Below are 14,735 nucleotides of genomic sequence, written 5' to 3' on the forward strand. Positions count from 1 at the left end.
GCAGAGGGAGCTAAAGAAATGGAAGTGACAAGCTTTGCAAAGGCACTGAAACACCAGCTAAATTTTTAAAAGAAGCCTGTGCATATCGGAGAGAGCAAGGCTGGCAGCTCTCAGAAGCCCCAAATCTTCCCCCAAAGAGGCAGCTTCGCTAGGCCAAAATAATACTAAAAAAATATTGTAAAGTGCACAACCTTCCTTGTTCTTTTTCTAAAATGTCCAGTCCTGCTAGCAGCTTGGAGGAGGCAGTGAAACAGAGAGTCAGAGATGGCAAGATGAGGCGAGAGGAAGTGGAGGATCCACAACCCGAGGGGAAGAGATTGAAGCTGGGGAACGATGGAGGAAGCATTGGAATGAAAGGAAGAGAAGGTGGAGAAGAAGAAGAGGAGGAGGAGGAGGAGGCAAGGAATGGAATGGCTTCCTTGGGCAGAGAAGAGTCTGGGACCCAGACAGAGGGAGAAGGCCAAACTGTGAGTAAAGACATCGGAACTGGTGGTGTGTGATTGGGGGGTGAGGCTTAAAATATGACTTTTGGGGGACACACAGATAACTTGCCTTTGTGAAGTTGATCAGGTTTTGCACTAATGATGCTGTCCCGCCTCAAGAACAGCCAAATGTATCTGTTGAACCATTGCTCTTTTCACTCTGAGTTTGCAAGGTGTGACACTGACCTCCTGGTGAGTGCTTTGCGACAGTCACTCACTTCTGAGAGACGAGTTTCCCAGTCTGCTTCCTTCCCCTCTCGGTGGGACAAGGGAGGAAAGTCCTGATTGGGCTAGGGGCTGCCGTAGTGGTCCATTACTCTAGGCCCTTCGCTTCTTCGTAGACTTGGAAAGAGCAGTCAGAGCATCTTGAATCTGGCAGAAGAGTTTAGTGGGTAGTGGGGCATGCTTTTAAGGGACGGGGCAATGTTCAGTTGGCTTGTGACTTTTCCAAAAGAAAAATCACATTAGGTAGGAGAACCAGTCTTTCTATTTATTTGTTTTTATGTCTCACCGTCATCTGAGTTTCTCAGCATAAACTGTGTTGGTATGTGTTCAGCGTCTGTGCTTGATGGCAGGTGCTGGGGATGTAGCTCAAAAGCCTGTTTTGTTTTGTTAAATAAAGAAAATGAAAACAGATGGGTAGCACTCGACAATTTCTTTGAAACACAGACAGGTGAGATGCTTGCTCCTGCCTGTTACTTTCTGCACCTGTGTAGGTCTTGGCTCAGCTATTCCCCCAAATGAGGAAAGCAGAGTTTCCTAAGTGAGCTCATTGGCAGGATGGGAAGTTTGTGGTGGTGTCTCGTTTTGAAAAGCATGGTTTATCTCCCCAATCTCTCTCCTGCCCACCCGCCCCCAATCCTGGGTGCCTTTCTTGAATTGAGATCTGCTTCCTTGCCAGATAAGAAATCAATGACTGATACATGCTTTTGGAAGGATTTACAGACCTTGCTAATTTGAAAGGCAGAGAGTGTTTTTTTGCTTGATTCATCCCGCTGGCAGGATTATTTCTCTGAATGCAGCTGTTTTTTGCCTGCCTGACAGCACACAATTAGTATTTAACACATCATCGTTGGTGTACAACGGCAAGGAGCAGGCATGACATTTCTCTTCTTATCCCTCTCTGCTGCCTTGCATTTGGTGTTTGTGTACTGTTCAAATTCATGGGAGAACTCTGTCTGTGTTGGATGCTGTGCTGTCAAACTGTAATTGAACAGATCTTGTTAGTAGCTGCTGGAGAATGAAAGTCAAGTTGACTGAACCTCTTAAATGAAGGTGTAATTGAGTGGGATTGGGAAGTTACTAAACCAGGCAAAACATTGAACAGATCTGAGGCAATGGCTAAAGAATATTTCTTGCTCCAGTCTGTAAACTGCATGTTTTTCCACACCCTTCCATTTTCCTGAGCTGTCACTTCAGGGGTAACTTTTGACAGGGTCATGCTTCTGTTTAAGGAGGAGGTACCAGGAAATTGTGGTGGTTTTCTAAGATACATTTATATCAAAGTTGAGCAGACAGGCAAGGCATCTTTAAATCTGTCCTGTGGGGAAGATTCAGGGCAGACCAAAGGAAAGTACATAGTTAAACTTGGGAATTTCCTCTCAGAAGAGGTTATGATGACCACTGACTTGGATGCCTTTAAAAGAAGAGTTAGACAAATTGATGGAGGATAAGACTATCAGTCTTGGCTAGCCAGGATGGCTAAATGTTCTACCTCCATTGTTGGAGGCAGTGTACTTCTGAATATTAGTTGCTGGTGAGTAGAAGAATGCTACTGGGCATGATGGCTGTGTTCTGTCTCTGCTGCTGGAGGTAGCATGCCTCTGCATATCAGTTTTTGGGAATGACAGGTGGGGAGAGAGTGCTTCCCACCTGAACATCTGGTTGGTCACTGTAAGAATAGAATGATGGACTAGATGGGCCTTTGTTCTGATCCAGCAGGGCTTTTATGTTATTGAAGTGGCATCAGTTCCCATCAAAGCAACAACATGTATTTGGTGTTTTTCATAAAGTACAGATCTGTTAATATTGGCTCCATATTGCAGGTGGGGAGGGAAGAGGTGAGACTGAGTGACTTGGCTTGCCCAAGGCAGTTGACTGACACTCTGACATAGGTGAGATTCAAATTCTGATCCATTGTCTAAGCTTCCAGCTTTTAGGTAATAGCAGCATTCCAGATCCTCCTTATAGACCAGGGCTATCGGACTGGTGTTTCTCCAGATGTTGTTGGACTACAACTCCCAACATCCCTTGACATTGGCCATGCTGGCTGCGGTTGATGGAAGCTGGAATCCAACAACATCTGGCAGGCTGCTGGCTCCTTCTGATCTGATGTGGAGATGTATAGACAATAGTGTTTCACAAATGGACAGGTGAGTTTCCCTCTTTGTTCATTTTCTTTCATTGCTTTAAAAAAGAGGTTTTGAAGCGAAGCTGCACTTAAATAGTAAGGGAATTCCAGTCAATCTCCCACAATGCTTCACAAGAAGAAATCTATTCTCAGTCTTGCAACTGGAACATTATCTATCTAATATTCCCAAAGGCTTGAGGCAGAGCAACAATTAGAAGAATGATTAAATTAAATGATCCCCTCATTTCCTGACTAAAGCTCAAACTTCTAAAGGGTGCTTAGTCTTGGACTACTGTGGGAAGGTACATTTGTTATTAAGAGTTGGGAAGAGGAAGCCACCAAGAACCCCTCTTTGTGTGCGTAAGTGGCTCCCTACTTATGTGGGGGTTACGTTCCCGGGTACTGCGTGAAATCATGTATAGCGGGGAACATAATCTAAAAAGCCTGTAAACACTCTCCAAACATATGGGAACTGTGATGGGACGATGAGCTGCTTGTGCGTAAAATGCAAGTCCCTCAGAGTTTGATCAGGTTTTCAAACCTCTGCCTGTGACGGAGCCCCTCCAGCATGGCTGCGTCAATCACTAGTAGAATCCGAAAGTGGCTGCTTTCGGAAACGTTTCCAACATAAAAGCTCCTTAACGGAAACACGTCGTCTGGCCTCTCGGCGTGACAGTTTCCGTCGAGGTGTGGGTGTCCCTATAGGAGGTCCTGAGACCTCCCCACTGGTTTCGCTTGAAGCGTCTCTGAGCCATCCCTCCGACTCACTTTCCCTTGGAGTTCTTGCTCGCCCTCTACTGGTTCCCTCTTCCGCTGCTACTGCTCTCTCAACCTCAGGGAGCCTTTGCACCTGCGGCGCTTTAGATGTCAGTTCCCTGACATCCACCTCCCCTCCAGGGCCCCCTTCACCCCCTCCCGTCTCCTCTCCTACTGGCGGTGAGGAGGTAAAACCCCTGAAAGAACCTCCCTCATCTTCCGACGTCGCGAACACTTCCTTCCACTTGTTGCTGTTCCTACTCTCTAGGTACTCTTCGTCATCAGAGTCCACTCCATCTTCCAACTCCGACTCCGCGAACCCTTCCATTTCCTCTTCCTCATCGGTGGTGCCGAAATACTCCCTCCTAAACCTTGCTATAGGCTGAGGTTTCCTCGGGAACCTTTGGTGGAACGTTTCTGTTAAAACCTCGTCATTGACTTCCTCTGCACTTACCCAGGTGTTTTCTGACTCCGGTTCCCCTTCCCACGCCACCAAATACTCCACCTGATTACCCTTCCACCTGGAATCGAGGATTTCCGCTACATGGTTGCGGCGTTCCCTCTCTTCCAAGGCTGGTCCCCTGACGTGCTCCCCTTCACGTCCCCCCCTGTATGGTGACAGTAACGACCTGTGGAACACTGGGTGCAATTTCATGTGGTTGGGTAATCGGAGTTTGAAAGCTACCGGGTTGACCTGCTGAATCACCTCAAAGGGTCCCAATCTTCTGGGCCTCAGTTTCTTACAACCCCCTTTGAACGGCAACCCTTGGGTTGACAACCACACTTGATCCCCCACCCTTATGGTTTCACCTTCCCTTCTGTTCTTGTCTGCCTGCTTCTTATATTGTGCCTTGGCCCTTTCTAAGTTGAGCTGGAGCTGCTGATGGATGGCTTCCATCTCTTCTACAAAATGTTCAGCCGCTGGAACGCTCCATCTCTCCCCTCCTTCCCCTGGAAATGCCCTGGGGTGACACCCGTAATTAGCCAAAAAGGGACTCATCCCTGTGGACACATTCTCCGCATTATTGTAGGCAAATTCTGCCAACGCCAACTTTTCGACCCAATCGTTCTCTCTGTCATTGACATAACACCTAAGATATTGTTGAAGAATGCCATTTGCCCTTTCCGCCTGCCCGTTGGTTTCAGGGTGCCGGGCAGTTGAAAAATTAACTTCCACGTGTAGCAAGCTCATGAGCTTCCTCCAGAACCTGGAAGTAAATTGTTTGCCTCGATCTGAGATCACCCTCGAGGGAGCCCCGTGCAACCTAAAGATATGTTCCACAAACAACTTCGCCGTTTCTTCCGCTGTGACTGCATGTGAGCATGCTACAAAATGGCACATCTTAGTTAACAGGTCTACTACTACCATGATGGCTGTTTTCCCCTTGGACCTTGGCAGATCCGTCATAAAATCTATTGATATCGCTTCCCAAGGCCGTTCTGGTGTGGGTAAAGGTTCTAATAACCCTGCCGGCGCCCTTCTTTCCCCTTTGGCTCGCTGACATTGGTCACACCCTCTTACATACTCCCTTACATCTTCCCTCACCTTAGGCCACCAAAATTCCCTGGTAACCAACCACATGGTTTTGTGTTGCCCAAAATGTCCCGCCGTGGGGCTATCATGCAACTGCTTGAGTACTCTCCCCCTCAATTCACCTTCGGGTATATACAGTGCCCCTTTGTAATACAATGCCCCATTTCTTTCCTCAAAACCTCCGGGGCTCTCGCCCTCCCCCCTGAGACCTCTGAGCTTATCCTGGGCATATTCATCATTTTCCGTTTCCTCCACCAGTTCCCGTTGCCCCACCAGCGCCGCCCCACACACCCAGCGGTCCTCCGGGATGACATGTCTCTCTTCGATCACCTCCTCCCCTTCCCAATATTCTGGTTTGCGTGAGAGCGCATCCGCCCTGACGTTTTCTGGGCCTGGCACATAACAAATCTCAAAGTTAAATTTGGAGAATTCCTGTGCCCATCTCACTTGTCGTTGGTTGAGCACTCGAGCTGTTCTCCAATACTCTAAATTTTTGTGGTCGGTGCACACTTGCACCTTGTGTTGTGCCCCAATTAATAAATGTCTCCACCTCCGGAATGCTTCGTGAATGGCAAGTAGTTCCCTGTCATACACCGTGTAGTTCCTCTCGGACTTATTCAGTTTCCGCGAGAAGAATGCACACGGTCTCCACTCCGACGCACTCCTCCCCGGTTGAAGAAGGACCGCCCCTATAGCCCGGTCGGATGCATCTGTTTCCACTCTCATGGGTTTTTGTAAATCCACATGCAGAAGTTGTTCTTCCGAGGCGAAAGCCCTTTTCAGTTCTTCAAAGGCTCGATCCGCCTCCACCGTCCAAACAAATTTCTTCTTGCTGCTGAGGCAGTCGGTGATGGGCGCCGTCAAGTGGGCAAAGTTCTTGATGAACTTCCGATAAAAGTTCCCAAACCCCAAGAATCTTTGCACGTCCTTCTTGGTCTTCGGTGTCTTCCATTCCAGTACCGCTTGAACCTTGCCTGGATCCATGGCCAATCCCTTGTCTGACAAGCGGTACCCCAGGAATTCCACCTCCTTGGTATGAAACTGGCACTTCTCCAGTTTCACCCACAGCTGGTTGGCTTGCAGCCTGCCCAACACTTCTCGAACGTCCCTCACATGCTGTTCCTCATCTTCCGAATACACCAACACGTCGTCTAAAAAGGCCACACAGTTCTTGTAGAGCAAAGGTCCCAGAACGTGGTTTATAAAAGCTTGAAAACAGGCGGAGCCCCCTTGTAGACCGAAGGGCATAACGAGGTATTCAAAGGCTCCCAAAGGGGTAAACATGGTGGTCTTCCATTCATCTCCCTTCCTTATGCGTATCAGATTGTACGCCCCCCGCAGGTCCAGTTTTGTAAAAATCTTTCCCTTCCTTACTCTGGTCAAAATGTCGTCAATTCGGGGCATAGGGAAAGCCAGGGGCTCCGACACTGCATTGAGGCCCCTGAAGTCACACACCAGTCTCGGTTTGTCTGTGTTCTTTTTGTCCACAAAAAACACTGGGCTGCCCCCCACCGCTCGGGACTCTCTGATGAAACCTCGCTTCAAGTTTTTGTCAATGAACTCCCTCAGCTCCTGCATCTCCCTGTCTGACATGGCGTACAGCTTGCCTACTGGGAGTTGGGCCCCTGGGAGTAGGTTGATTTGACAGTCAAAGGGTCTATGCGGTGGCAGTTTGTCTGCTTCCCTTTCGCTGAATACGTTGCTCAGATCTGCGTATTGCGGGGGCACCTTCCCTTTGCCCATCACTTCCATCCCCGCTAGGGTGACTCTGTCTCCTCCCGAGACCTTCCCCTCCTTGCAGTGTTCTAGGCAATGCGCTGACCCAAAGGAGACCACCCTCTGATGCCAGCCCACTAGCGGATCGTGTAGCGCCAGCCAGCTCATCCCCAAAATGATGGGCGCTCCTCCCAGGATGGCCACATTAAACGCTATCTGTTCGGTGTGCCTTGCCACTCTCATTATCATCGGGACAGTCTGTTGGCTAACTTCTCCCCCCAACAGCTCTCTGCCGTCAATCGTAGTCACCTGCAAGGGGTTACTTAAAGGGATGGTCTGTATCTGGTGCTCAGCTGCAAACTCCTTACTCATGAAATTACAGGAGCTGCCTGAATCCAAAAGCGCCTTGACCTTTAGTGGGTGTCCGTTTGGCAGTTCTAGTAACACCTCTATCACTAAAGCAGGTCTGGGAGGTTCTGGCATGGGCACTTTCATTGCTCTTTGGCCTGGCTGCTGTGCCCCGACGGTGGCAGCCAGGCGTTGGCTTTTACTTGCTCCTTGCTTTCCTCTTCCTTTCCCCCAACAGCTCCTGCCATCCCTTGCCATTCCTTTCTTTGTGGGCAGACTCTGGCAAAGTGCCCTGGCTGTTGGCAGAGATAACATCTCTTGGCGCTCTTTCCCTCCTTCTTCCGCCCTTCACTGGGATTTGAAACTGCGCGCGCCCGCGCTGTTCCAACTTCCATCGGCTCTGCCGGCGGGAAAGATGGCTCTGGAATGTCTGGAATGCGGAACTCCCTCCAACGGTCTCCTTTCCCTTCCCGCCTTTCCAAAGCCCTCGCCTCCTGGCGCGCTCCTATGGCCAGCGCAGATTTGGTTAATTGGTCCATAGACTCCGCCCTGGGCCCCCGGGAAAGCTCATCTTTGACGGTTGAAGAAAGCCCCTCTTCGAAAAGCATTTGGATGGGCTCCGCCGATAGGTCCCACCCCAATTTATGAATCAGCATAGTAAATTCAGTCCAGTACTCACGGACAGATCTGCTTCCTTGCTGGCAAGCCATTAACTGCCTTCGCACCACCCCCTGCTCAATATCGCTGGAAAACATCAGGTCCATGGCACGAAAAAACTTCCTCGTGTCCTTTAAGATCTCATTATTCGCTGCCATCAGGGGTCTAACCCAATCTTTCGCCCCGGATTCGAGATGGCCAATCACATACGCCACTCGCGATTCCTCGTCGGGGAAGTCATCAAACTGCAAGTTTAGAGCGTATTGCATCTCTGTTCTAAAGGCATGATAGTTCCTGGGATCCCCCCCGAATTTCTGCACCAATCCTGGTACCTTTCTGGCGAGCGGGGTGGTTTTCTCCTTTCCCTTTTCTGCATCCTGAGCCCTCCTCTCCTCAAGCCTCGCCGTTTGCAGCGCCAACTGGATCTCCAACGCTCTGTACCTTTCTTCCAGGCTTGGACCCCCTCCAGCTGCTCCTGCACCCCCGGTTCCGGCTGGGTTGCTCATGATGCTTCTCTCTGCACAAGCTGGCTTTCGGTGACTTTCGGATTGCTGTGATGGGACGATGAGCTGCTTGTGCGTAAAATGCAAGTCCCTCAGAGTTTGATCAGGTTTTCAAACCTCTGCCTGTGACGGAGCCCCTCCAGCATGGCTGCGTCAATCACTAGTAGAATCCGAAAGTGGCTGCTTTCGGAAACGTTTCCAACATAAAAGCTCCTTAACGGAAACACGTCGTCTGGCCTCTCGGCGTGACAGTTTCCGTCGAGGTGTGGGTGTCCCTATAGGAGGTCCTGAGACCTCCCCACTGGTTTCGCTTGAAGCGTCTCTGAGCCATCCCTCCGACTCACTTTCCCTTGGAGTTCTTGCTCGCCCTCTACTGGTTCCCTCTTCCGCTGCTACTGCTCTCTCAACCTCAGGGAGCCTTTGCACCTGCGGCGCTTTAGATGTCAGTTCCCTGACAGGAACCCTTGAAAAACCCTTGAAAAAACCAGCAGCACTTACTAGATTGGCATGAATGGTGGCAATGGTAGTTCTCAGTCTTCCTCATCACTGAAGTACAATGTGGGAACAACAACAAGCAGGGTAGACCGGTACTCCAAAGTGCCAGGCTATGATTCAGAGGTAGCAGATACCCCAAAGTGCTGGGATTGTTAGCCATTTTCCTGTTCTTTTTGCTCCGTTTTTGAAGTTTCCCCCCGCTCTTTTTTGGGTCGCTTTTGCACCTTTTTGCAGTTTAAATAGATTTATTTAATTATTTTTCTGCAGCACGCTTGAGTTGAACCCATGTAAGTGGGGGAAATGCCTGTATTGTTTGGACTATAACTCCCATCAGGCTCCTGGTCTAAGATGCTGGGAGTTGTAGTCCAAAGCCACATAGAAGCCACCAGATATCTTAGGCTACAACTCCCATCACCGTCAGGGTCTAGGATGGTGGGAGCTGTACCCCAAAACATCTGGAAGGCATCAGGTTTGAGGATATGTGAGTGTCTGTGGTGTGAACTTAGAATCATAGAGCTGGAGGGGTCCCCAGGGCTCATCTAGTCCAACCCCCTGCAATGCAGGAATCTCAGTTAAGCATCCATGACAGATGGCCATCTAACCTGTCCTTAGAAACCTCCAACAAAGTAGAGTAATAATAGGGGTGAGATAGTCAACAAGGAATGTTTGGAGAGACAGTGGTACCTCTGGTTGCGAACAGGATCCATTCCAGAGGCCTGCTTGCCAAATGAAAAGCCCGCAACTTGAAGCACCGTATCTGTGCAGGTGTGCTGTGTGATTTGGCACTTCTGTGCATGCGTGAGCGGTGAAACCCGGAAGTAACCCTTGAAAAAATGTAGCATGAAGTAAATGTAACATGAGGTATGACTGTACAGACAGACAATGGCATAAGTCTGCCTCTCATTACCTAATCCAGGTTTTGGAGGGCATTTGGGCAAGGCACCATCCCTGGACACAGTGTGTCTACATTTTCACCAGCATTCTTGCCAGCTACTCATCTTTCTTCTCATTTGCTACCACCTGCTTGCTTGACCTCCTTACTGCTGTCTGGGCCAGAGTGAGAGATGGTGCAGAGAAGGAGCAGGTCCAGGGGGTTCTTGTCATTTGGCCACACTGCTGGGGCACTGGCAGATTCCCAATGATGCAGGCTGTTGGCACTGTTGCTGCTTTTTACCGAAGGCAGAACCACAGGAAGTTGCCTTACACTACATCAGAGCAATGATCCATCTAGCTCAGTATAGTCTACACTGACTGGCAGTTTCTCTCCAGGGTTTTAGATCAGGAGTCTTTCCCAGCCCTACATGGAGATGCTGGGAAGTAAACATGGGGCCTTCTGCATGCAAATCACATGCTGCCCCACTGAGTTGTGGCCATCCTTCCATCTCATCCAAATTCAGATTCAGTCACTGCCCCTGAATCTAGTCCTCGATGTCCAGAAAATTCAGGTGACTGTGATTTCTCTGCATTTGTTTGTCAGGCGGCAGGAAGGGGGAATATGCCAGGTCCCCTGAGAAAGTTTGAATGAGCATCAGTTCAATGGCTTTGCTCTCTCTCTCTCTCTTTTTAAAAAGGGGAATCTTTTGAGCAAACTTAATAGCATTAGAAGTCCAGGAAATCAATGGGTGCACTGTAGAAAGATTTCCTAATAGTCCATAATGATTTCTATTAAAGAAGTGTGTTTTTTGTAAAAAAAAAAAAAGCCTTTATTGGGCTGTTGTAAAAGAAATCCCACATTTTATAACTGTTCTTTTTACAAATGTTTGTTTGTTTGTGGATTATGCAGCAGCAGCTCTTCTTGGGGGGTAGAAGCAAAGGAGCACCCCAGGCTGTTCCGACTTTGCTAACCAGAGTGCAAAACTTCCCATTGATTGTACTTGAAAAAGGGCGCATGAGGAGCAATCCCCATGGGGCATAACAGAGACATAGCATGAACAGTGGTGGAGCGTGGGTTGTCAGCACCCGGGGCAAGGCAAGCAATTTGCACCCCCTAACCCGTGGATTTGCGCCCCCTGACCCTAACCCCCAGATGTTGCGCCCGGTGCGGCCGGCCCCCCTGCACCCCCCACGCTACGCCACTGAGCATGAATCCTGTTCTCCTTCCATGCAACTCTTCTGTGGATACTGCTCCATCAGCCTTGGTCTGCCCTCGGATAAGCCACACTTGCCTGAATCCTTCCAATAAGTCTATGGGGTGGCTTTGGCTGTCGGCTTCTTCCTCCTCCTCCTCCTCAGTTTCAGTTTTGCCCTTGTAGAACTCAGCAGAGGAGGAGAAGGATTGGGGACAAAGCTAGAGTGAGCTGGGTTTTTCTTTCATTGACTCTTCTGCCATCTACTGTTAGCCTCCCTACCTCGCGCCCCACCAGTCCCAATGTGCACCAGCCATCAGTGCAACTCCTCCTCCTTCGCTCATTCATTGGCTGTTGCTTTGCCTATCACTGGCTATGGCTTGACCCCCTATTGGCCTTCCACCCCATCAGTCCCAGGGTGCACCAGCCACTGCCGCAACTCTCCCAGTCTTTCCGTACCCACGGAACATGAACTCAGGGTGGGGGAGAATGGATCAGGATGTGGGAGATGATTTTAGGCCTCCTGACCTCAGTAATATACTGAATTCACAGGAGTGAAACTTGAGAGGGATAGAACAGGATTCTTGTGGATTTCTACTAGAGAGCCACCCGTTCATGGCTGCTGCAATAGTGGCAGAGCTGGGTGTAAGCACCCAAATATTTGGGTGTTTTGCTTGGCATGTTCTTAATCACTTGTTCCGTTTGATATGCAGAACTGGCACTGCTATAAGTGTCATATAATACTAGTAAGAAATCAGTATTTTAGTGTGGTAGCACTCACACTTTGCAACGCTCTGCCTGTTGGCACCAGGCAAGTTCCTTCACTGTATTATTTTTAAAGGTAAAGGTAAAGGGACCCCTGAACATTAGGTCCAGTCGTGACCGACTCTGGGGTTGCGGCGCTCATCTCGCTTTATTGGCCGAGGGAGCCGGCGTACAGCTTCCGGGTCATGTGGCCAGCATGACTAAGTCGCTTCTGGAGAACCAGAGCAGCGCACAGAAACACCGTTTACCTTCCCGCTGGAGCAGGGAGTTGGCAGTAGCAGGGACCGAGCAACGGGAGCTCACCCCGTTGTGGGGATTCGAACTGCCAACCTTCTGATCGGCAAGTCCTAGGCTCTGAGGTTTAACCCACAGCGCCACCCGCGTCCCTTGTATTATTTTTGGCACCTGCTAAAAACCATTTTTTTTTAAGTCAGCCTATCCAGACATGTCATGTGTTTTATTCCAGTTTTTAGGTTATTGTTGATGTTAATTATTTCTGAATATTTTAAACAGTTGTTTTTATCAATTTTACTGTTTGGTTCTTTTTGTAAACTGCTTTGAGGTAGTCTCTCTCTCTCTCTCTCTCTCTCTCTCTCTCTCTCTCTCTCACACACACACACACACTCTCTCTCTCTCTCTCTCTCACACACACACACACACTCAAGTCATTTATAAGTTTTATGAAATAAAATAACAACAAGGCTTAAAATGTAGCCAGGTTTCTCCTGTTCCACCAACAGGGATGTATGTCCTATTGGAACACCCCCTGCCCTAAGCTCAGAGAACAACCCAGACTAGGAGTCTCCACCTCCTTTACTAGGTCTTTCTGGATTAAATGACATGGCTTTGCCAGGCTCTTCAGCTTCAAAAGACGTACTCCTTGGACAGCCCCCATTGCCAATGGCCCATCCAGTCCAACAGCCTGTTCTCAAAGTGACAGATCAGAAGCCCCAATGGGAAACCATCAAAAGAGGACATGAGCGCATCAGCTTCACATTCAGCTAGAGGTGGAGTTCAGTATAAGCTTGGCAAAAACATGAGTAGTGTCTCATTTCTGCAATCTCTGATATGAGCCTAATTCATGTATGGTAAGAGAGGATAGATCTTTGGAGGCCCATGAATTCTAAGTGTATGTCTTTTGCATTGCACCCAGCTCTGGCTGGTGGATCTAGCAATTCTAGGCTGGATCTAGACACATCAAAGTAGCGTTTTTGTTTAAAGCGTTGTAAATTTAAACAGAGAAAACAGGTAGAGAAAAACGGGGCTCCACATCACCCTCTGGTGGCACAATGTTATATCGCATATACAACGCATATAAATCACCTTTTCTTTGCCAGTCTAGCTGGTACAGAGCAGATTCTCCAGCCTTTCCCTGCATTAGGGAACTCTGCTTCTGCTGCTGATGGCAAGATGCTTTCATCTTTGGCATCTTTGCTCTCCCTTACGCAACTTGACAGGAGCCAAGGCTGATGTTTAACTGGAAAATAAATGAATATATACAGTATCAAGGGTTGGGGTTTTTTTGTGTGTGTTTCTTTTGGACAAGAAATTCATTTCAGGTTTAGGAAGCTGAGCAACACTTGGGTACTTTCTGGGTTGTGTTTTTAAGAAAGTTGTGATGAGAAGGACCCGGCAAGTGGGGCCAATTGATTTCCTGCCAATTCTGGCTTGTTTGTAGCTAGTACATTTTCTCCTCTTTGGGAGCTAAGTGTTAAAAATATCAAGGAATGGGGCTTTCTCCACTTCCCCAGGGAAGCTGCTCCACAGCTTCATCATTCTTGCTGTTTTATTTTACATTTCTTGCAGTGTCACTTCTTTTAAAGATGCAGTGCAGTTGCAAAGCAGGCACCACGTCTATTTTACTTCCTTCCTTCTTTATTTATTTATTTAAGTAATTTCAAAAGAGTTTACTCCAGCCTCCCTGCCCCCTTGAAAGGGGAGAGTGCTGTGCTCCAGATGGTGTTGAGCTAATGCAAAGCAGGGCTGGGCCAGATCTCACCACCAGTGCGGGTCAACTTTGCAGGTGGGCAGGAACACCCTCCCTCCTCATTTCTCTCTGTCAGTGCCCAGCATGGAAATGCAGCAGGCTGCCATGGGAGGATAGTAAAGTAAAGGGACCCCTGACCATTAGGTCCAGTCGTGACTCTGGGGTTGCGGCGCTCATCTTGCTTTATTGGCTGAGGGAGCCAGCGTACAGCTTCCAGGTAATGTGGCCAGCATGACTAAGTTGCTTCTGGCGAACCAGAGTAGCACGCGGAAATGCCATTTACCTTCCCGCCAGAGCAGTACCTATTTATCTACTTGGACTTTGCCGTGCTTTCAAACTGCTAGGTTGGCAGGAGCAGGGACCGGGCAATGGGAGCTCACCCCATTGTGGGGATTCGAGCCACTGAACTTCTGATCAGCAAGTCCTAGGCTCTGTGGTTTAACCCACAGCGCCACCCATGTCCCTGCCATGGGAGGATACAAGTGATCTATTTCTTCTCCAAGGTTCTTACCCTGGCTGAAATGAAGTGCCCAGCCTAGGGGCTCAAAGTGAGAAAGAGCTAGGCGAGTGGTGAGACATATCTCACTGCCCCAGTGGGTGTAGAGGTCCTGTCCCAAATATGGACTTTTATCAAGTCTCTTCCCCCTCCATCCCTAGTAACCAGTGGCTTAGTTACTCTACTCCACCTCCTTCCACAGCACTTGGTTATCTTGACTGCAGGCTGTCAGCCCATGGTCAGAGAGACAACAGCTTTCCCTAGGGAAGGGTTGTAGATCAATCGCAGAACATCTGCTTTTGTGCACAGAAAGCCCAGGTTCAGTCCCTAGCATCTCCAGGCAGGGCTGAGAGCTTGCTGCTAGTTAAGTAGACAATATTAAGCTTGATGGACCAATGGCCTGAGTTGGTATGACAGTTTCCTATGTTCATCAGGAGCATCCATAGATCAGTGAACAAACACCAGCTTTGCATGCAGAACTCCCAGTTTTAATCTGCAGCATGTTGAGATAGGTCTGAGAGAGACCCATGCCTGAAATGTTTAAATTGGCCCCGGTGCCTGTAGCTTTCCTAGAAACTGA

General features: G+C 48.9%; 1 protein-coding gene across 17 annotated transcripts in view; it reads left to right on the forward strand.

The window, feature by feature from the left end:
• Positions 1–55: 55 nt before the first annotated feature.
• Positions 56–14,735, forward strand: part of RBFOX1 (RNA binding fox-1 homolog 1) — a 1,444,762-nt gene continuing 1,430,082 nt past the window's right edge. For 10 of the 17 annotated variants that reach the window (XM_081887400.1, XM_081887403.1, XM_081887398.1 and 7 more), the window contains exon 1: positions 56–467. In XM_081887400.1, coding sequence (XP_081743526.1) covers positions 213–467 — 255 coding nt within the window. In that variant the 5' untranslated portion in view covers positions 56–212. The remainder of the gene's footprint in view (positions 468–14,735) is intronic. The other 7 variants (XM_081887396.1, XM_081887424.1, XM_081887399.1 and 4 more) reach the window with 1 other exon arrangement.

Source organism: Podarcis melisellensis (genome assembly GCF_964234715.1).
Source record: "Podarcis melisellensis genome assembly, chromosome: 14".
In the NCBI taxonomy this organism is placed as follows: domain Eukaryota; kingdom Metazoa; phylum Chordata; class Lepidosauria; order Squamata; family Lacertidae; genus Podarcis; species Podarcis melisellensis.